The sequence below is a fragment of the Ranitomeya imitator genome, chromosome 2, assembly GCF_032444005.1.
Source record: "Ranitomeya imitator isolate aRanImi1 chromosome 2, aRanImi1.pri, whole genome shotgun sequence".
Classification (NCBI taxonomy): Eukaryota; Metazoa; Chordata; class Amphibia; order Anura; family Dendrobatidae; genus Ranitomeya; species Ranitomeya imitator.
The window spans coordinates 538,570,855-538,592,382 of NC_091283.1; the positions used below are offsets into that span (position 1 = coordinate 538,570,855).

Below are 21,528 nucleotides of genomic sequence, written 5' to 3' on the forward strand. Positions count from 1 at the left end.
TACATAGCTGGAGGTTGTTGTAGGAGAAGGTGTTTGATGCATTTATCTGTGACTGTGCTAGGTTTTGAGTTGTTGATGATTACCTTTCTTCTCTTACTTTGGTTTAACTCCATCCTCCACTCTCAGGTGTTTACCTTTGTTGTTTTTGAGTATATTTGTATGATGGGTATTTCTTTATCGCCTCTCATTGGGGGACACAGGAACCATGGGTGTATGCTGCTGCCACTAGGAGGCTGACACTATGCAAATAAAAAAATTAGCTCCTCCTCTGCAGTGTACACCCCACCGACTGGCATTAAACTCTTCAGTTTAGCTTAGTGTCAGTAGGAGGTGGACACGGGTCTTTCATTAGACCCTTATCTACCTCAATGTGCGTCGTTTCTTTTCAGGTTTTTTTCCAGAGGGATACAGGGTGAGCAGTCACACCTGTAGTCCCACAATACGGACTATGAGTACGGCGTGTACTGCCACCCCGTATCCTCATAGATCCCTCTCCAGGACCAAGATCCTAGCACAGAAGCGTGCTCAGAAGTCCGGTCCTGGCTCCGTCCCCCACCCACTCGCCTACCAGAGCCTGTCGGTTGGAGGAGACGAGGACGTCCATCACAGCTCCGTGACGTCTCATTCCCCTCAGGTTAGTAACGGCGTGGGATGTTTAGGTGAGTATTTCCCCTCCATTCCCCCGGGATCTTTTCTCCAGATGTCCCCGTCTCCCCTCATGGCGTTTATTTGGGATCCCAGGGACAGCCATAAGCTCTTCTTCCTTAGCGGCCGCAGTTCTTTCCCTGCAGCCGCACAGCCCCTTACAGAGTCACAGCCTGGCAGGCTGCTGCGCCGCTTCCCCCTGCGGTCTCACTGCTCGGGGGCCTCAATGCGTCCTGTGTCTGCACGGCGTCCTGTGTCTGCACGGCGTCCTTGGCAGGATGCCGTGCCACTTACTTTCTGCGGCGCTCCGACGCCGCCACTCTCCAGCGGCGCTCCGGCGCCGCTATTCTCAGGCGGCGCTCCGGCACCGCGATTCTCTGGCGACGCTCCGGCGCCGCGATTTTCCGGCGGCGCCGGCCTCTAATTTAGGTCCCGGCTTCTGCCGGGGCCTACCTCTGGCGCCGCGACCCCGCCAGTTCCGTTCGGACAGCCTTGGCAGACTGCCGCTCTTCTCAGACTCTGCGGCGCACTGCTCCGGCGCCGCGGTTCCCTTCTCCGGCGGCGCCGGTCTCTAATTTAGGTCCCGGCTTAGGCCGGGGCCTACTTCCGGTTTCTCGGCTCCTCACTTCCGGTTCTGCGGGCGGGCTTCTTTCCCGCCCGACATACTGCGCCCTGCCCACCGGCGCCTCTGCGTCTGGCTCCACCCCCTTCCTCGTGGGTCCCTCGGCCGGTGTGCACCGCTTCTCACAGCAGCAGCACTCGCATCTTCTGTGGCTCAGCATCGCAGAATCAGCACCTCAGGGAAGTTCTCCGCCGAGGACAAGTGGGACATCTTCCAGGACCGGGTCCGTGAGTAGCTGCACTGCAGACTGACACCCCCCTCTGCCCACTGTCCCCTAACCCACTGGCATCTTCAGGGTCCCTAAAAATGTCTACCTCTAAAGGGGGCCGCTCTCGTCCCCCTACCTCTTCATCTTCTGCCTTAGTCACGTACTTTGCATGTTCGTCCTGTAACAGCAAACTTCCCTCAGGTCAGTCCTCCCCGCTGTGTCAGTCCTGCAGCAACCCGATTGTTCCCACCGCCCAGGATCCCCCGGCTGTTCCGCCCGAGAGTGATCCCCCCATCCCAGGCTGGGCCGCCTCTCTGTCACAATCGGTGGCCGATTTAACACGGGTATCTCAAACTCTAGTGTCCGCGCTGGATCGGTTACCCCTGCAGACCCCTGCAGTGGCCAGCGGGTCGCAGGAACCGCCGCCCGAACCCTCCTTGATAAGCCATAAAAGGTCCAGACAGGAACGTCGGTCTGAGTCCTCTTCGCGCTCCATCTCGCCGCTCGGCCCTCCCCCGCGGTTGGTGTCCCACCGATCCTCCTCCCCTGAGTCAGGCGAGGCATTATCTGATGCGCCTTCGGAGGATACTTCGGAGCTGGATCCTCACCAAATCGCCACCATGAGTGAGACAGTTCAGAACCTCATTGGGGCAATAAACCAAACATGTGGCATCAAGGATCCCTCTACGGAACCCGCAGATCAGGCGGTTTCGTTCAGACGGGCCAAACCACCTTCAAAATTTTTCGCTCCTCATCCTGAATTCGAGGAAATCGTGTCCAGAGAGAGAGAGAACCCCACTAGGCGTTTTCAGAGGGGAAAACGCCTGGGTGTATTATATCCTTTTCCTCCAGAACTTACCGCCAATTGGACAGCATCTCCCTCGGTGGACCCCCCTGTTTCCAGGCTGTCCACCAACACGGTGCTTCCTCTGTCCGGCGGAGCATCTCTGAAGGATTCTAACGATAGAGTTATAGAATCCTTCGCGAAATCTGCTTTTGAAGCGGCTTCAGCGGCTCTATGTCCAGCTTTTGCGTCCACTTGGGCTTCAAAATCCATCTCAAAATGGGCCAAGGATCTTCGGCGGGGTATCCTGGATGGGGCGCCTCCCGCGCAATTAGCGGAACTTGCCAACCAGATTTCCCACGCTGGTGAATACCTGGTTTCCGCCTCCCTGGATGCCGCGTCTTGTGCGGCTCAAGCTTCCAGCAATGCCGTTGCCATCCGCCGGACCGTTTGGCTCAAGGCCTGGCAGGCGGACTTGTCCTCCAAAAAGTCCCTCACTAGTCTGCCCTTCCAGGGCTCTCGTCTCTTTGGTTCCCAGCTGGACCAAATAATTAAGGACGCCACCGGGGGTACAAGTTCTCTTCTCCCTCAGGCTAAGCCTCGTCGCCCTCCCCCTAGACGACAGTTTCGTTCTTTTCGGCCTTTTCGTCGCTTCGCTGCGTCAAACTCCCTTTCCCAGCAGCAACAGAGGCCACAGGCACGTCAAGAGAAGAAGGCGGTGTCCTTTAGGCCCACTCCGTCCTGGCGTCCTCGTTTCTCCCAGGGTAGATCCTCCAGGCCCAGGACTGGAAGATCCACCTCGGCATGACTCTCGGCAAGACTCCAGCCCAACTCCCAGATTGGGCGGCCGTCTTCTCCTTTTCAGGGACGTCTGGATTTCCGCAGTAGAGGACGCATGGGTCAGGGAAGTTGTATCCTCGGGATACAAAATAGAGTTCGCTTCCCAACCTCGGGATCGTTTCTTCCAATCCCGTCCTCCAAGAGACCCCGCTCTAGTTCCGGGCTTCTTCTCAGCCATCGCTTCTCTGCTCAAATCCGGGGTAATCGTTCCCGTCCCAGAAAAAGAACGCTTCACGGGTTTCTACTCGAATCTTTTTGTGGTACCGAAAAAAGACGGCAAAGTTCGCCCCATTCTGGACCTCAAATTGCTGAACAGGAGAGTTCGCCTGAGACACTTCAGGATGGAATCCCTTCGTTCAGTAATTGCTTCCATGGAGGCTCAGGAGTTTCTATGCTCAATAGATATCCAGGACGCCTACCTCCATGTCCCGATATTTCCCGGACATCACCGTTTCCTGCGCTTTGCAGTGCAACGAGACCATTTTCAGTTCGTCACCCTGCCGTTCGGTCTCGCAACCGCGCCAAGAGTGTTCACGAAAATCATGGCGGCGCTGATGGCCATCTTGAGAGTCAGAGGCCTGGTCCTATTTCCATATCTCGACGACATCCTCATCAAGGCTCCGTCCTTCGCTCAGGCCCACGAAAGCCTGTCCATTGTTCTCGACACCTTAGCCCGTTTCGGGTGGCTGGTAAACCGGAAGAAGTCCTGCCTTATTCCTTCTCAGCGCATCATCTTTCTGGGCATGCTTTTCGACACTCGTCAGAGCAGAGTCTTCCTTCCCAAAGACAAGAGATCCACTCTCTGTCAAGACATACGCTTGCTCCAGGGTCCTCGTCCTCCCTCCCTCCGTTCGGCCATGAAGGTTCTGGGGAGGATGGTAGCTACATTGGAAGCGATTCCCTTCGCCCAATTCCATTCGCGACCCCTTCAGCAAGCCATTCTGTCTCAGTGGGACAGGTCGGTCTTCTCCCTGGATCGACAGATCAAACTCTCCTTTCGGGTCAGGCGGTCTCTCAACTGGTGGCTGACGTCACCTCTCATCTCCCAGGGCAGGTCCTTCCTTCCAGTTCACTGGCAGGTGGTGACAACGGACGCCAGCCTGCTCGGCTGGGGTGCGGTTTTTCGCCACCTGACGGTCCAGGGCCGCTGGTCGCTGCAGGAGTCTTCTCTGCCGATCAACGTCCTCGAAATTCGGGCCATCTTCCTGTCCCTCCGCCACTGGGAAAGGATTCTCAGGGGCCTTCCAGTCCGGATCCAGACGGACAACGCCACGGCTGTGGCATATGTCAACCATCAGGGGGGGACTCGGAGCTCCTTGGCCCTTGCCGAGGTATCCAAGATCCTCCTTTGGGCAGAGGCAACGGTTCCGGTGATATCCGCGGTGCATATCCCCGGCGTGGAAAACTGGGCCGCCGACTTCCTCAGCCGCGAGGGCCTCGCGGCAGGGGAATGGTCCTTACATCCGGAGGTCTTCCATCAGATTTGTCTTCGATGGGGAACTCCGGATGTGGATCTCACGGCGTCCCGAGTCAACAGGAAGGTTCCGCAGTTCGTCTCCAGGTCCCGCGATCCTCTCGCAGTGGGCGTCGATGCTCTGGTCATTCCTTGGTCACAGTTCGAGCTGCCCTACCTGTTCCCACCCCTTCCATTACTTCCCAAACTGTTGAAGAAGATCAAAGCGGAAGGGGTGCCGGTCATCCTGATCGCCCCGGATTGGCCCAGGAGAGCTTGGTTCGCGGAGCTCGTCAACCTTCTCGCGGACGCTCCCTGGCGCCTTCCAGACAGTCCCGATCTGCTGTCCCAGGGTCCGATCTGCCACCCGAATTCTCGGTCGCTCAGTTTAACGGCGTGGCTGTTGAGACCGCGGTTCTGAGAGCGTCGGGCCTTTCGGACCGGGTGATTCACACCATGATTCAGGCTCGGAAGCCTTCGTCTTCCAGGATCTACTACCGCACCTGGAAGGCCTACTTCCGGTGGTGCGAGTCCAACCGCCTTCCGCCTATGGTTTTTTCCCTGCCTTCTCTTTTGGCCTTCCTTCAGGCAGGACTGGATTCGGGCCTGGCTCTTAGTTCTCTGAATGGTCAGGTCGCTGCGCTTTCCATCCTCTTTCAGAAGACCTTGGCCTCTCGGCCACAGGTTAAGACCTTCTTTCAGGGGGTAGCCCACGTCGTCCCGCCGTACAGGGCCCCTGTGGAGGCATGGGACCTAAACCTGGTACTGGACGTTCTGAAGGTTTCTCCCTTTGAACCTCTTAGGGAGATTCCTCTATCAGCTTTATCATGGAAGGTAGCCTTTCTTGTGGCCATCACGTCCATTCGCCGCGTTTCCGAGCTGGCGGCCCTGTCTTGCCGTCCTCCGTTTTTGGTCATTCACCAGGACAAGGTGGTCTTCCGGCCCCCACCTTCTTTTCTTCCTAAGGTGGTTTCCACCTTCCACCTCAACGAGGACATCGTTCTACCTTCCTTTTGTCCAGCTCCGACTCATCCTCTGGAGCGATCATTGAACAAGCTGGATCTTGTCAGGGCTGTGAGGATCTATCTGGACAGAACGTCCACTTTCCGGAAGACGGATTCCTTTTTCGTCATTCCTGATGGCACGCGCAGAGGCCAGCCGGCTTCTAAAGAGACTATTGCTCGATGGATCAGAATGGCAATCTTGGAGGCTTACCAGGTCAAGAACAGAGTGCCCCCTCCTGGGATTAAGGCTCACTCTACCCGGGCAGTCGGCGCCTCCTGGGCGGTGCACCACAGGGCTTCCGCCCTACAGCTGTGCAAAGCGGCAACTTGGTCTTCCATCCACACGTTCGCCAAATTTTACAAGGTCCATACCTACGCATCGGCGGACGCCAGCCTAGGCAGAAGGATCCTGCAGGCGGCAGTGGTGAGTCCTCTGACCTGATGGAAGTCTGTTTTTCCCGCCCTTGGGACTGCTTTGGGACGTCCCATGGTTCCTGTGTCCCCCAATGAGAGGCGATAAAGAAAACAGGATTTTTGGTTGCTTACCGTAAAATCTGTTTCTTGAAGCCTCCATTGGGGGACACAGCTCCCTCCCAATGTTTTTGTTATATGTTCTCTGACTGTTCTCACGTTTACAGTTCTCAAGTTTGTGGTTATGGTTTTTCAACCTTGTTCTTTCTCCTACTGCTTTCTCACTAACTGAAGAGTTTAATGCCAGTCGGTGGGGTGTACACTGCAGAGGAGGAGCTAATTTTTTTATTTGCATAGTGTCAGCCTCCTAGTGGCAGCAGCATACACCCATGGTTCCTGTGTCCCCCAATGGAGGCTTCAAGAAACAGATTTTACGGTAAGCAACCAAAAATCCTGTTTTTCCTTTATCCCTGTTCATATTACTTTGTTAGTCTGGTTTGTGTATTACGGTGCACTACTACTTCCCTGGGTGGGAGAGGGGTATAGACTGAGGGCGGATTCAGGAGCTATGGAAAGGTAGGTGGCCCCGGCGTCTTCACCATCAGATATAATCCAAGGAACTGGGCGACTCCCGACAAGTGATAGTTATTCTGAGAGCAATAACTTATATTCTGTTTACAAAGCTGTTTGATCTCCTCGCCTCCCAACCACTAATAGTTAACAAATTTTGCTGAAAAGTAAAATGATATATTGGGTATCACCTATAATTGTATCGAACCACAGATTAAAGTTGACATGTTAATTTTACTGCATTGTGAATTCTTTGAAAAATATGAGCACTTTTTTTTTAATCATTCTTAGAACAATAAAGATGTCATAAAAGATGACCAATACAATGATAATAAGCTTTTTAGGCTTTGCTGTATTGCTAACGCTAAAAACTCTTTGTAAGAACCGCTGCACCCAGTAATCTAAGTGGGTCTCTGCCTCTATATCTGGCTGCTCTCAGATGAGGTAGCAAAAACCTGCTGACAGATTCTCTTTAAAGGGAGTTTGTCGTCCCAAAATGGCATTTAAGATGCATAAACATTTTATATAGGGGACCCAGCCCTTATTTCAATCATACTAGGCAAGTATAGCTTAATTAAAAATCAGCTTTTATGTGATGAGCAAGTGTGGGCTCTTTGGTGCACCTATGCCCTGGTGCATCATCATGGCCTTCTATTTGCATGATAAAGATGGTATCTTAGCACGGTGGCTCAGTGGTTAGCACTGTTGCTTTGTAGTGCTGGGGTCCAGGTTTGAAATCCCATTAAGAACAACATCTGCAAGGAGTTTGTATATTCTCTCCGTGTTTGCGTGGGTTTCCTCGGGGTTCTCCGCTTTCCTCCCACACTCCAAAGACATACTGATAGGGAAATGAGATTGTGAGCCCCATCGGTGGCAGTGCCGTTAATGTCTGTAAAGCGCTGTGGAATTAATAGTGCTATATAAATTAGTAAACATTCTCCATGACTCTCCTACAACAAACCCGCTCATATTCTCCAGAGCTGTGCGATTACTACTCATTGCCGGAGGCACAGAAGCCTTACGAGGTATACAAATCCTAAAGTAATCTTGGAAAAGTAGGCAGACACGAGTGTATACTCCAAGGTCACGCTGATGGTTGTCATCCTCTTTCTTTCTGCGTGACACATAATATCATGAGATCTGATCTTTGCTCTTGTTGTTCTGACCTCTTCATGTTATCAGTTAGATACAGACTTGTAGTTATTCATCCTATTAACATATAGATATGTTTTATTGCAGGTGAATATGAGGAAGCTTTAAAGGTAATTACTTACTCTCCACATCAAACCCATTTCATGAAAAATGTGCCCTTACAATGTATTTAAGGCTAATACTAGAAGTGGTGCAGAGTTACTGATTTTTGTATTGGGGGCTCGGAGTTTCCGGTTACCATTTTTGAGTTTGTGTCTTGAATGTGTGTGTGTTTATTTGTTCCTTCAACTGCACATTTTAGTTAGTCCTGGATTATGGTATTCCAGTTTGTGTCTGATATAGGACAGAGTTTACTGTCAGCAGTGACCACAGTTGAATGTAATGGGAACTGGCTATTGGGTCATTTCAGTGGCTACTATAAGTTAGCCCCCTCTGTCTATACATTGGCTGTGAAAGATAAGGGCTGGCCGATATACTGATATGAGCAGCCAGTCCCCTTCACCTACAAGCACGGTAATTTTCTGAAATGGGAAACTCTGTCTTGTCAGATACAATGCAGAAAAGTAGCTGCCAAGACCTAGTACCAGAGCCTGTAGCCAAATATCATAGCACCTATTACACATGGTCTACCTTTGTAAGTTGTGTAACTTACTAATTTGATAAGGACCTGTCACTTGTGATAAATGTTGTTGTTTTTTTGTAAGCAGATCATTTTTATTAAAAATTCCAAATCCAATTTTTCCATTTTCAATGATCGTGTATAATATTATCATTACATATTATAAAACAGACAAAACATCCCTACTTTAAATCCCTAGCCCTCCCTTAACCCTAACCCTGACATTCCAAAGAGAACCATTTTCATGGCAGTTATAGAATAACAGAGTATAAAATTAGTTTAAAGGGGTGGAAAGGGGATCAACGATTAGGGATTATCATTGTATATATTCTATGCACGAGAATTAGAAGATTCGTGGGCAGCCAAGGACTCCATAGCTTTTCGAATTTGCAAAACCAGTTTGGTTTAAAATAGACTCCTCTTTCCAACCAGATTATATTATTTATCTTTCTCTTTAGTTCTCCCATAGCTGGAGGTTGTTTGACTAATCAGTGACATGCATGACGTTTACATGCTTGAAATAGGATACGGCAGATACCTGCAAATAGGGGCGAGTCGGGATCCACTCCATCTTCGAATAATCCCAGTATACATATACAGGGATCTGTTAATAATTTCACTCCATACACCGATTCTATCAATAATTATTATTATTTATTATTATTATAGCACCATTTATTCCATGGCGCTTTACATGTGAGGAGGGGTATACATAATAAAAACGGGTACAATAATCTTGATCAATACAAGTCACAACTGGTACAGGAGGAGAGAGGACCCTGCCCACGAGGGCTCAGTCTACAAGGGATGGATGAGGATACAGTAGGTGAGGATAGTTGGTCATGCAGCGGTTTGCTCGATCGGTTGTTACTGCAGGTTGTAGGCTTGCCGGAAGAGGTAGGTCTTCAGGTTCTTTTTGAAGGTTTCGATGGTAGGTGAGAGTCTGATATGTTGTGGTAGAGGGTTCCAGAGTAGGGGTGATGCGCGAGAGAAATCGTGTATGCGATTGTGGGAAGAGGAGATAAGAGGGGAGTACAGGAGGAGATCTTGTGAGGATCTGAGGTTGCGTGCAGGAAAGTATCGGGAGACGAGGTCACAGATGTATGGAGGAGACAGGTTGTGGATGGCTTTGTACGTCATGGTTAGGCTTTTGTGCTGGAGTCTCTGGGTAATGGGGAGCCAGTGAAGGGATTGACAGAGGGGAGAGGCCGGGGAATAGCGGGGGGACAGGTGGATTAGTCGGGCAGCTGAGTTTAGAATAGATTGGAGGGGTGCGAGAGTGTTCGAGGGGAGGCCGAAGAGCAGGAGGTTACAGTAGTCGAGGCGGGAGATGATGAGGGCATGGACTAGGGTTTTTGCAGATTCTTGGTTTAGGAATGTACGGATCTGTGAAATATTTTTTGAGTTGAAGGCGGCAGGAAGTGGAAAGGACTTAAATATGCGGTTTGAAGGAGAGAGCAGTGTCGAGGATTACCCCGAGACAGCGAGCTTGTGGGACTGGGGAGAGTGGGCAGCCGTTTACTGTAATAAAAAGTTTTGTTGGGGGGGGGCGTGAAATGGGGGAAAGACAATGAATTCTCTTTTGTCCATGTTAAGTTTTAGAAATCTAGCGGAGAAGAAGGATGAAATAGCGGATAGACATTGGTTAGTAGGGTGGTGATATCTGGTCCAGAGATGTAGATCTACGTGTCATCAAACAGATGACTTTGTTCCAAATGGGCCTGTGATAAATATTTTTAAAAATACTGTTTTGTTAGCCTGATGTAAATGCTGCTGATATCTTGAATGTGTCATGATTTTTCTCTTGTTCCTGTGCTTTTCCATTCCCGACATATGGCCCCTCATCCCTGGAGGTAATTCTAAAGGGGATGGTTAAGTTAGCCAACTGGACAGGGTCTTCATCCTTTCTCTATAGGCATCATGACCAAGCCCAGTTGGCCAAAGGAACTAGTTGTATATACAGGAAAGAGGGTGCCATCTCTCAGGAACAGAGAGGCATAGTAACAAAATAAAACAAAAATACATGTTCGACAGGCCGTCTTTCAGCACGTTCATAGCTAAAGGAAGCCTAAGGTAAATTAATTGAATTCTTGGCAAGTTTACCAGTGCCTAAATCTCCAGCAGCTCGTCTCCAAGGTCCATATGACAACACTTCCATCCTCAGCAGGAAAAGACGAGTGGATTAACTAAGGCTATTGTAGACAGCACAAAAATACAGTAGGCGGCATATGATCCACTGCAGCACCTTTTTAAGACTCAATAATTCAGCGCACCTTACACATTTTCATCAACCTTACCAAATATTAATTGGCAGACTTAACACCTGAAACTTGTGCCAAATTTTGGCGTGCAATGTTACATTTTAGTCTCCTCTTAAGGTACCTTCACACTAAACGATATCGCTAGCGATCCGTGACGTTGCAGCGTCCTGGCTAGCGATATCGTTCAGTTTGACACGCAGCAGCGATCAGAATCCTGCTGTGATGTTGTTGGTCGGAGCTAGAAGGCCAGAACTTTATTTAGTCGCTGGCTCTCCCGCTGACATCGCTGAATTGGCGTGTGTGACGCCGATTCAGCGATGTCTTCGCTGGTAACCAGGGTAAACATCGGGTTACTAAGCGCAGGGCCGCGCTTAGTAACCCGATGTTTACCCTGGTTACCATCCTAAAAGTAAAAAAAACACTTCATACTTACCTTCCGCTGTCTGTCCCCGGCGCTGTGCTTTCCTGCACTCACTGTGAGCGCCGGCCAGCCGGAAAGCAGAGCGGTGACGTCACCGCTCTGCTTTCCGGCCGCTGTGCTCACAGCCAGTACAGAGAAGCAGAGCGCCGAGGACAGACAGCGGAAGGTAAGTATGAAGCGTTTGTTTTTTTTTACTTTTAGGATGGTAACTAAGGTAAACATCGGGTTACTAAGCGCGGCCCTGCGCTTAGTAACCCGATGTTTACCCTGGTTACCGGCATCGTTGGTCGCTGGAGAGCGGTCTGTGTGACAGCTCTCCAGCGACCAAACAGCGATGCTGCAGCGATCCGGATCGTTGTCTGGATCGCTGCAGCGTCGTTTAGTGTGAAGGTACCTTTATCCACAAAGCTCCACCTTGTTACCTCTAAGCCAAGCCTTCATGTTGAGCAAGACACAAAGTATCTAAAACACATAATAAATGGGATCCGGGGCATGTCTGTCAGGTTTTGGTTTATTTTACACAAACTGCACAGAATTCTGGCTCGGTTAGCTTTGCAACTCTTCAATGTGTGGATCCAATCATTGTGCACACATGTACTTGTATAACTTCCGCTATTCCAAACAGTTAGGATGTGAATATTGATGTGGATGGTGACCTAAAGCCATAAGTGTCCTTATGGCATCGTTCCTCAAGGCAGAAGCATAGCCCGGATCTCGATGTGCCACTGTTGAAGGTGTCATTCCTGTGACCTTCATCATTGATGGCTCAGAAAATGTCTATCATAAAAACTGTTTTCATGTGTGTGTGATGTCCTATATTCTGGTGGTGTTCCTTTAACACATAAGTATGAAATGGCGATCTGTATCTATCACGTTTCTTCTGTTAGATTGCAGTAAACCAGGGAGGAATCCTGCGTATCAATGTGTATGAACAGCAGCCCTTACAGACGACCAGAAACCAGCAGCTTTTAGAGACCTCAGAGTGTGGGACCATAAGAGAAGACACAATGCCAGTAACGAATAAATCCTTGGTTGCCAGATCAGCAGCACCAGAAACACAAACCGAAGACCTCTCCACTGGGATGACGGTAATTCCGCCACATAGGCTTGCACAGCAAGTATTTTTATTTGTTGATTAAAAAAGATCCTACAGAGATCATTGTGTAGGGAGGGGGAAGAGGTGAGCTGTTACATCACCTATTGTGATTGATGGATCATGTGGCATATGTGTATATACTGTATATAATATGTGTGCGTGATCCTAATCATCCTAAGCATTGTCTGTGGTGTTCATATGTTAGCAGAAAGTGATCCATAAAGAACAGGGAGTCTTGGCGGGGGGGGGTTATTCATCAAACCTTTTTCAAAAGATGTTTGTCGAAAAAATGTTAATAAGTTCGACTTCTGTCTAAAGCTCTGACAGTGCGTGGAGCTGTAGCGTGGCAAACCCTCCCCCCCCCCCAATTTGGCAAATTCATGATGAGCGGTAGCATCTGCTATGCCACAAATATAGAACCAGCAGAGGCCGGGGTAATATTTGTGGGGAAGGGCACACAGCGGCACACCAGCTACGTGCAGGAGCCTCTTAATGAATCCGGAGTGTCCACTCCAAAACGCCCCTCGTCGAGATTGGCAAGAGAATCGCTTTCCTTCATGAACTACGCAGTTAGCATTTTTTGAGTCTCAGTGGGGGCCAGAAAAAAAAAATACAAGACTTAACATTTTTTTCCTACATCCTTATATTAGAATCACTATTGATTTAAACAAAAGGTCACTTCCTAATGATACGTTCCCTTCAGTTGGCTTTGATCGACTTTGGATTGGTCATTAGTGCATGATTGGAGGGTGTCTGAGGTAATGTGGCAAAGCTGCAATACCGGGCACAGCCATTCTGCATAAATGTAACCATACTGGGGGGTCCCAGGAATCAGCGCTCCAGCATACATGTACATCATACAATGATGACCTATCCTAAGCAGCGTAAAATCACAGAGAGCTCACTGAACAATAAATGACCATATTGAGTGTGTCTGAGGGACAAGTGTTTTCTGCCATATGTAATGGCAATGTGGGAACGCTAATTGGCAACTAATGTGGCTACCATTGCAGCTCATATATGTTCCCACGCTGAAATAGCAACCTGTATAAATAGATTTGTCATACAGTCACTACTGTCTGCTGGTTAGTCCAAGGAAAGTTAGCGAACACCCGCTGTGAGAGCTGACATGGAGGCCATATTGGTTGTCACCCAGAATTTAGGATCAGTTGAACAGAAGACCTAGCCTCATGGGAAAGCTATAACATTACGGCCACACAATGAATGTGCCCTAACTACATGGCTGTGACTGACATTAGGGCAGAGTAAATGTAATACCTAATAGTATAGTTAAATTGCACCTTCATCGTTGGACTTCCCACTCTGGTCCTTGGTACTGACTTTAACTACGTCGACAGGTGACCATGTTGTGTCCGCAGGGGGCTGGGTGACTGCTAATTTCAGTAACTCAGCCAGCCCCCTTCTCTGTCATGGCTGATGTGTAGACGTGGTCTGGCTTATCGGTTTCAGTGAGCAGTCAGCCTGCCCCCTTCACACACGGCACTAATCACCTGCTAATACAGGAAAAGCTGTCCTTTGTCGAGCAGAGGAAATTAAATGGTGGAATGGCTAAATGATGATCAGGGCACCTGGTTTAATTCAAATATATTAGTGAAGCAAGTCATAAGTTTCTCCTTTTTTGTAAAAGGGATTTGGCAATGCCTGCCCTAAAGTAATTTTTCATAAAAGCGTTCTTAGTATATATAACACTATAATGTCACCATCCCACTGGCCCACATGCAGCACTGCACCTATGGAGCTGATGAGAGGACAGGACACCATAATCCAGTGATCCTCCCCATGACTGTGGTCCTGTTTTGTCACCCACTCTTCTCACCAGCCCAAACAACCCTCTGTGGTGGCATGGACAGGCATGCTTCAGAATAGATGACTTACTGGAAAACCCCTGAAAGCTGACCTCTGTGGTGACATATTCTGTGTGCTTGTGGAGGCACGCTGGGGCTTTCAAGTGGAACATCATGGGAAGTAGAACAAAAAGTGACAGCCATTAGTGAGGAGATCTCGGGAGCGGTACACCTTTCTTAAATTGGTGTAACATAATTTTATGCAAATGATTTAGTTTCTTTTGCTGGATAAGAATAGAATCCGGCTCTATATCAAAGCCTTTTTCCATGGAGAAACATCGGGGACAAGTGTTGTAGTGATTTGAAGTGTGACGCATCGTTAGGATGTTCCTCACGTGCGAAGACCATAGCCACCTGTCTCCTCAGTAGCAGCCCAGTCACACTGAGAAGAATAGTACAGAGAGGATCCGCTCTCCATGACTGAATTTTAGGGCTGTTTAATATTAATTCGTCACTCATTAGTAATTACCATGGAAAAACGAATAAAATAATTGAATCTCTTTATTCCAGTTAATTTATTATATTTCCAGTGCATTTGCTGTAGGCGGCTGAACATACGACAGACGCAGAAGAGTTTTCCGTCAGGGTCACAGTCCGGGTCTCCTGCACACAGACCATCCATTACCTGTTCTTTAGTTACATTAATTACCTCCATATCTATTGCTATTATTACAGGGGTGCAGTACGGCTTGTGCTATGGATGTTTGTGTGACTTCTTTACTGATTACAGTGTCCGCAGAGAACCCTTGATGTGCGCCCTGTGCTGCACTTGTCAGATACACATGACCTTTGGATACAGGCCACATGTGCTCACTGTAAATGTTCAGGATAAAACATTGATGTGACTATACTTGGTTTATGAGTTTGGTATATGAATACTTGATTGCCTTGTTTTCCCAGCAATATTAAACTTCAGGATTTATTTTCTTTTTCAATTTTATGATTTTGCTGTTTATGTAAAAAGCGCTGAGGTGACACATTGTGGGAAGGCGACAAATGGCTGAAGTTTTAATGCTGTGCCGTAGATTCCCATTAGGCCTATCGTTAAGGGTGATTGCCAACTACTGGGTCCGAGAAAGAAAGTAAAGCAATATTCCCCTCCTAGGCTTTTTATGCATATAACAAGTCCAGGTCGCTGATTGGCTGCAGTGCTCATATGACGTCTACGGAGGGTGTGGATCCCAGGAAACCAGTGAAGTTTGTTGCTCAAAGTACAGAGGGGTCTGGGTTGTGAATCACCCATGATTAGCACAACCAAGTAGTCGGACAGCCAGTTAGACGTATGTGATCAAACAAGCATGTGACTGCTGCAGCCAGTCACTGGTAGCAGTGGTGATATGCTGGTAGAGAAAGTGGTGACTGGCGGGGGGACCCAGTAGCTGCACAGAGGATCTCCACAGGGGTATAAAAATATATCTTTTGGTCATGTTGGGTATGCTTTTTTTTTTTTTTTTTTTTTTTTTTTAAGAAAATCTAGTACTGTACCATCTTTTTACAGTTGCAGGAGCTAAAATCACTGAAGCTATAGCGAAAACATTACAGACGAACCAGCTCTGAAAGTCAGTGTAGGTGTGAGAAAATAAAGAATTTGTGGTATGCATATATATTTTGCACAAGCATGTATACACTAGAAATCTGCCAAGTCACCACAGCAGCGGGAGAGTCCTGGGGCCTTCTCTTCATTTCATGGATGATGGAGTTCTTGGCTGCCATCACTAGACGCCATTTATGTGCATTACCTGGATCTGTCATAATACAGTGCAGATACGGGCAGCGATTAACCTAAAACTGAATCGCCAAAAACTTTTAGGTGGTCTGGAGGTAGCGGGGCAGCCCTGAAGCATAATATGTTCCTCAACTGCTTCGATCAACTCAAATAAAAAGCCTGCATCCAAACCCATCCCCTCCCCCGCTCCCAATGTCCCTTTAGGTGATTACACTTTTCTTGTGTTATTGTATTCTCCTTTTTCTGCCTATCACTATTTTTCCTGATGTTTCCTTTCTTTTACTATTGGTAGGAAGAACTTTGCCAAAATGATGGAGGGGGGAGCATCCAAGCTGCCTGGTTCATCAATTACATCCAGACAGTGTGTATCTTATTACTTTCTGAGTGTTACATTAGTCTTAATTTAGAACATTTCGTCTATAGATATCTAATGATTAGTGATGAGCGAATATACTCGTTACTCGAGATTTCTCGAGCACGCTCGGTGTCCGAGTATTTTTTAGTGCTCGGAGATTTAGTTTTCATTGCCGCAGCTGAATGATTTACAGCTATTAGCCAGTATAACTACATGTGGGGGTTGCCTGGTTGCTAGGGAATCCCCACATGTCATCAAGCTGGCTAAGAGATGTAAATCATTCAGCTGAGGTGAGGAAAACTAAATCTCCTAGCTCTAAAAAATATTCTGAGGACCCCCAAGCATGCTCGGGAAATCTTGAGTAACGAGTATATTCGCTTATCACTACTAATGATCAGTAAAGGGAAGCTGTCACTTGATTCATGCTGCCCAAATAACCATGTGTGCATATCAGGAGAGACCTGCCAGTCGCCTGGAGCTGGGTGGGGAGAGGCTTTGGTCATATCGGACTAGTCGTGACCAGTCCTAAGGACCCCTGATGGCTCCTCAAACTGTTTTCTCTGAGACCCCTGAGCATTACCAAGTAAAACATAGTTGTCTGCCAGGCTCGGATTTATGCTGCCCGTAGTTTGGACTTTGGGCAGCATGAATTAAGAAATGGGTTCTTGTCTTGGCACTGTCCATAGCTTATTTCATGATGATGATCGTTGCCACCATATTATTACAGTCTTCCTTATTAATTGATCTATCTTGCATTTTTACATGGGTTGAAAAAAGACCTAGATCCAACAAGTTTGACCTTTCTCCACTAATTGTACCGTACATTTTTTTTGTCACTAATTTAACTATAACCCGCTATGTTATGTGTACTGAAGAAATCATCCAGCCCTTTATTAAGTGTCTGCTATTACTTCCCCTTGTGGTCGGGCATTCCACAGTCTGACTGCTCTAACTGTAAAGAACCCTTTCCTACTTAGCTGGCTACACCATTAGATTAGATTTACTCACGATTCAATGTGAATTAAAAAAAGAACGCCCCAATACAGCTGAAAACTGCGTAAGATAACAATATTCACTTTCTTAGTTTTCCCCGGTAATCAGGTACTGACCCTTGGGCTGTGCTCAGTGTTAAAGGGACTCTGTCTGCACAGATTGACTGTAGAAACCAAGTACAGACACTCTGTGCACCTTTGGAGTGGCCAAATATTTCCAGGCATCTTTCCACCTACCGGTTTTCCATCTAAATTAACCAGGCTGTTAATCAAAATAAATTGGGAGGAGTGATAGAGGGAAAGCAAGTAGGTGGGAAGGTGCACTTAAGTGTTTGGCCCCGCCATGATGCACCGAGCTCCGGTGCTTGGTATGAACAGTCATTCTGTGCTGATAGACTTTTCTTCAAACATTTGACCATGGTAACACTCATGTAATCCATTAGTCGCATTCAGCTTGGCATTGGGAGCCTCAGTGATGACAGACCCCATTATAAGTCAGCGCGGTACATCAGGCACCATAACTGTGCGCTCTGTGAATGATATGTAGCTGGTATGATTTCACTTTATATGTTCCTACAAGTACAGTATCTTGTTTCTATAATTTGTCAGGATCTATTCGGAACCATTGAATATATATATATATATATATATATATATATATATATACATATATATATACATATATATATATATATATATATATATATATATATATATATATATATATATATATATATATATACATATATAGATATAGATATATATATATATATATCTATATCTATATCTATCTATCTATATATATGTATATATATATATATATATATATATATATAGATATATATAGATATATATATATATATCTATATATATCTATATATATCTATATATATATATATATCTCTGATTAGCCGTTGCCAAAAGATGTTATCCACCATTGAAAACTATTAATAATATTGTAAATAAAAATCAACAATATTCGCCCTTGTTCTGCTCCAGTGTCGCTCTGTCGTCATGTACATGCAGATGTTTGGTGATTGGCTGCAGCGTTTATATGCAGTACTACTGGTATCACTGCTCTTCGATGACAGCTAAGATGCCAGTAGTGTGGCACCTTGTGGATTTCCACTTATAGATGAAGACCAGGAGCCCATAGGGAGGAGAGAGTAAGGGAGTAGCGTTACTTTGTTGCCTTGATACGTGGGCAGTGTATGTAATCTATGCTGTAAGGAACCACATGCAGGTGTAACAAACTCCTCTTTATATTCTGATGTGATTGCTAGTATTAATTGTGAGGTACGGTAAAAATAAGTACCGTAATTCCTTAGCTATAAAATAATAGCAGCTTGGTCTCTGCCAGGTCTCCATAAAGGATGAGCGGTTGGCAGATTATTCTGACCAGTCTCCTCTATTCCAGCAGCAGCACAACCCAACCACAGATATTGTGTGTCCTCAGGCTCCCCCTGACTGGTTTACCACCTACATGGACAGAGTGAGTATTTCAAAGTCTTGGGGGGTTTGTAGCAAATTAAAAAATGTTGACGCTATTAGTTTTGGTCCTTTAGTTCATGATGATGATGTCAATGTGTAAACTTTAAAGGAATACTTGTATAGAGATGAAAGTGGTTAATAAAGCAAATAAAATAAATTGTAAGTTAATTTACCTCTTTCTGTAGTTCAAGGAGCAAATTGTGCATGAAACAGTAGAGAAGGTGACACAGATGATGAGGGATCGGATCTCTCGGAGCCAGGATTGGATGTCAGACAGCAGTTCCCTCTCCGCACCTACTCAGGAACCAGAACGAGAACCATCTATGGGCTCCTTGTATGACTGGCTCTTGGCTTGTAGTAGCTGCAAGAAAAGGATCTTGGGCATACGGTATCAGTGCAGGTGAGTTCATGTTCACCCTCGAGAAATTGGATCCTTGAGAGAAGCTGAAGCGAAGCTTGTACCCTAAGTATGTAAATTGTAAATGAGCAGTCAGGGGACGACCACCCCAAATGTCCAACAGCACAGAACCCGAAGCTTTTATATTACGCACTGTTAGGATCCAGCAAGATTCCGTCAGATACTCTCTCCGCTGAAGTGTATGTCTCGCCCAGAAACCCCTCAATAAGAACTGGACCATCGTGTTACATGCTGCTGTCAGTGAAGGGGTATCTATGCATGCGTGGCTGTCACTATTGTGTTGGGGTTTTTTTGGTTTTCTTTTCTTTTTTCGGAAGTTTCTGAAATTGTTGGCGGGAGCCACACAACCATCCTTTGATTTCAGAGACCACATAACAGGGTCCACTTCTAAATCTATCATATATATTCATGGCATACCCTTTGCATGTGCCTATCCCTGTCACATGATGGTAACCAGCAGTGCAGGATTGTCACAGAATGTTAAGTCTTAGACTATAACAGTGTTTCAAAATTTACAACAACTTAGAGGTATTTTCATGAGCGACCCAGCACAAAAAGTGATTTTCCTTTGCTGAATTATGGGAGACGGCACTTCAGTGGGACCCACTTTCCGTTTTTTGGTCAGAAATCCCATTTGTGCAACTTCAGTCTCAATATACAATACAGACCAAAAGTTTGGACACACCTTCTCATTTAAAGATTTTTCTGAATTTTCATGACTATGAAAATTGTACATTCACACTGAAGGCATCAAAACTATGAATTAACACATGTGGAATTATATACTTAACAAAAAAGTGTGAAACAACCGAAATTGTCTTATATTCTAGGTTCTTCAAAGTAGCCACCTTTTGCTTTGATGACTGCTTTCCACACTCTTGGCATTCTCTTGATGACCTTCAAGAGGTAGTCACCGGGAATGGTTTTCACTTCACAGGTGTGCCCTGTCAGGTTTAATAAGTGGGATTTCTTGCCTTATAAATGGGGTTGGGACCATCAGTTGTGTTGTGCAGAAGTCTCGTGGATACACAGCTGATAGTCCTACTGAATAGACTGTAAGAATTTGTATTATGGCAAGAAAAAAGCAGCTAAGTAAAGAAAAACGAGTGGCCATCATTACTTTAAGAAATGAAGGTCAGTCAGTCCGAAAAAAATTGGGAAAACTTTGAAAGTGTCCCCAGGTGCAGTGGCAAAAACCATCAAGCGCTACAAAGAAACTGGCTCACATGAGGACCGCCCCAGGAAAGGAAGACCAAGAGTCACCTCTGCTTCTGAGGATAAGTTTATCCGAGTCACCAGCCTCAGAAATCGCAGGTTAACAGCAGCTCAGATGAGAGACCAGGTCAATGCCACACAGAGTTCTAGCAGCAGACACATCTCTACAACAACTGTTAAGAGGAGACCTTGTGCAGTAGGCCTTCGTGGTAAAATAGCTGCTAGGAAACCACTGCTAAGGACAGGCAACAAGCAGAAGAGACTTGTTTGGGCTAAAGATCACAAGGAACGGACATTGGACCAGTGGAAATCTGTGCTTTGGTCTGATGAGTCCAAATGTGAGGTTTTTGGTTCTAACCACCGTGTCTTTGTGCGATGCAGAATAGGTGAACGGATGGACTCTACATGCCTGGTTCCCACCGTGAAGCATGGAGGAGGAGCTGTGATGGTGTGGTGTGACAATGACCTCAAACACACCTCCAGGCTGTGTAAGGGCTATTTGACCAAGAAGGAGAGTGATGGGGTGCTACGCCAGATGACCTTTCCTCCACAATCACCAGACCTGAACCCAATCGAGATGGTTTGAGGTGAGCTAGACCGCAGAGTGAAGGCAAAAGGGGCAACAAGCGCTAAGCATCTCTGGGAACTCCTTCAAGATTGTTGGAAGACCATTCCCGGTGACTACCTCTTGAAGCTCATCAAGAGAAGGCCAACAGTGTGCAAAGCAGTCATCAAAGCAAAAGGTGGCTACTTTGAAGAACCTAGAATATAAGACATAATTTCAGTTGTTTCACACTTTTTTGTTAAGTATATAATTCCATATGTGTTAAATCATAGTTTTGATACCTTCAGTGTGGATGGCACTAGGAAAATCAGCCTGATAGATTAATATACTCAGGATCTGAGAGGTAAAGACTCTCCTTAAAGGGAACCTGCACCTGCAGGATAGTAGCGTTCTGAACATTCCTGGCGCCAGCAGATAGACCCAATGAACTCTATTCCCCCCCAGTAATGTTCCGCTTTCAGTCATGGGCCGGCGCTGGTTCAGTCGCCACTCTGTGTATAGATTCAGAACGCTATTAACCTGCAGATTAACCCCATATCTGCAGGTTAATAGCATTTGTTCAGGTGACAGGTTCACTTTAAGTAGCCCCCCAAGCTATAGTGGGGGGACTTTTATGCCAAGCTATATACCTGTGGAAAAAGGTATGCAGTAGCCTCTCCATATTGGCAGAGGACAGGGTCTGGTATCACCTATGGTCCGATATTTGGAATTTAAATATCAGTTTAGGTAATAAAGGAAACTCTCTATCCTTTTGACCCTCTGTTGGCCTTCGAACAGCCAGCAGTCTTAGTTTGCACTGTGAGGGGCAAAAACCC

At 46.8% G+C, this 21,528-nt stretch overlaps 1 protein-coding gene across 12 annotated transcripts in view; it reads left to right on the forward strand.

The window, feature by feature from the left end:
- Positions 1-21,528, forward strand: part of NBR1 (NBR1 autophagy cargo receptor) — a 105,375-nt gene that overhangs the window by 40,821 nt on the left and 43,026 nt on the right. For 3 of the 12 annotated variants that reach the window (XM_069751888.1, XM_069751889.1, XM_069751896.1), the window contains exons 5-9: positions 7,777-7,799; positions 11,878-12,078; positions 15,970-16,038; positions 18,385-18,516; positions 18,701-18,915. In XM_069751888.1, the coding sequence (XP_069607989.1) occupies positions 7,777-7,799; positions 11,878-12,078; positions 15,970-16,038; positions 18,385-18,516; positions 18,701-18,915 (640 nt within the window). The remainder of the gene's footprint in view (positions 1-7,776; positions 7,800-11,877; positions 12,079-15,969; positions 16,039-18,384; positions 18,517-18,700; positions 18,916-21,528) is intronic. The other 9 variants (XM_069751891.1, XM_069751892.1, XM_069751899.1 and 6 more) reach the window with 5 other exon arrangements.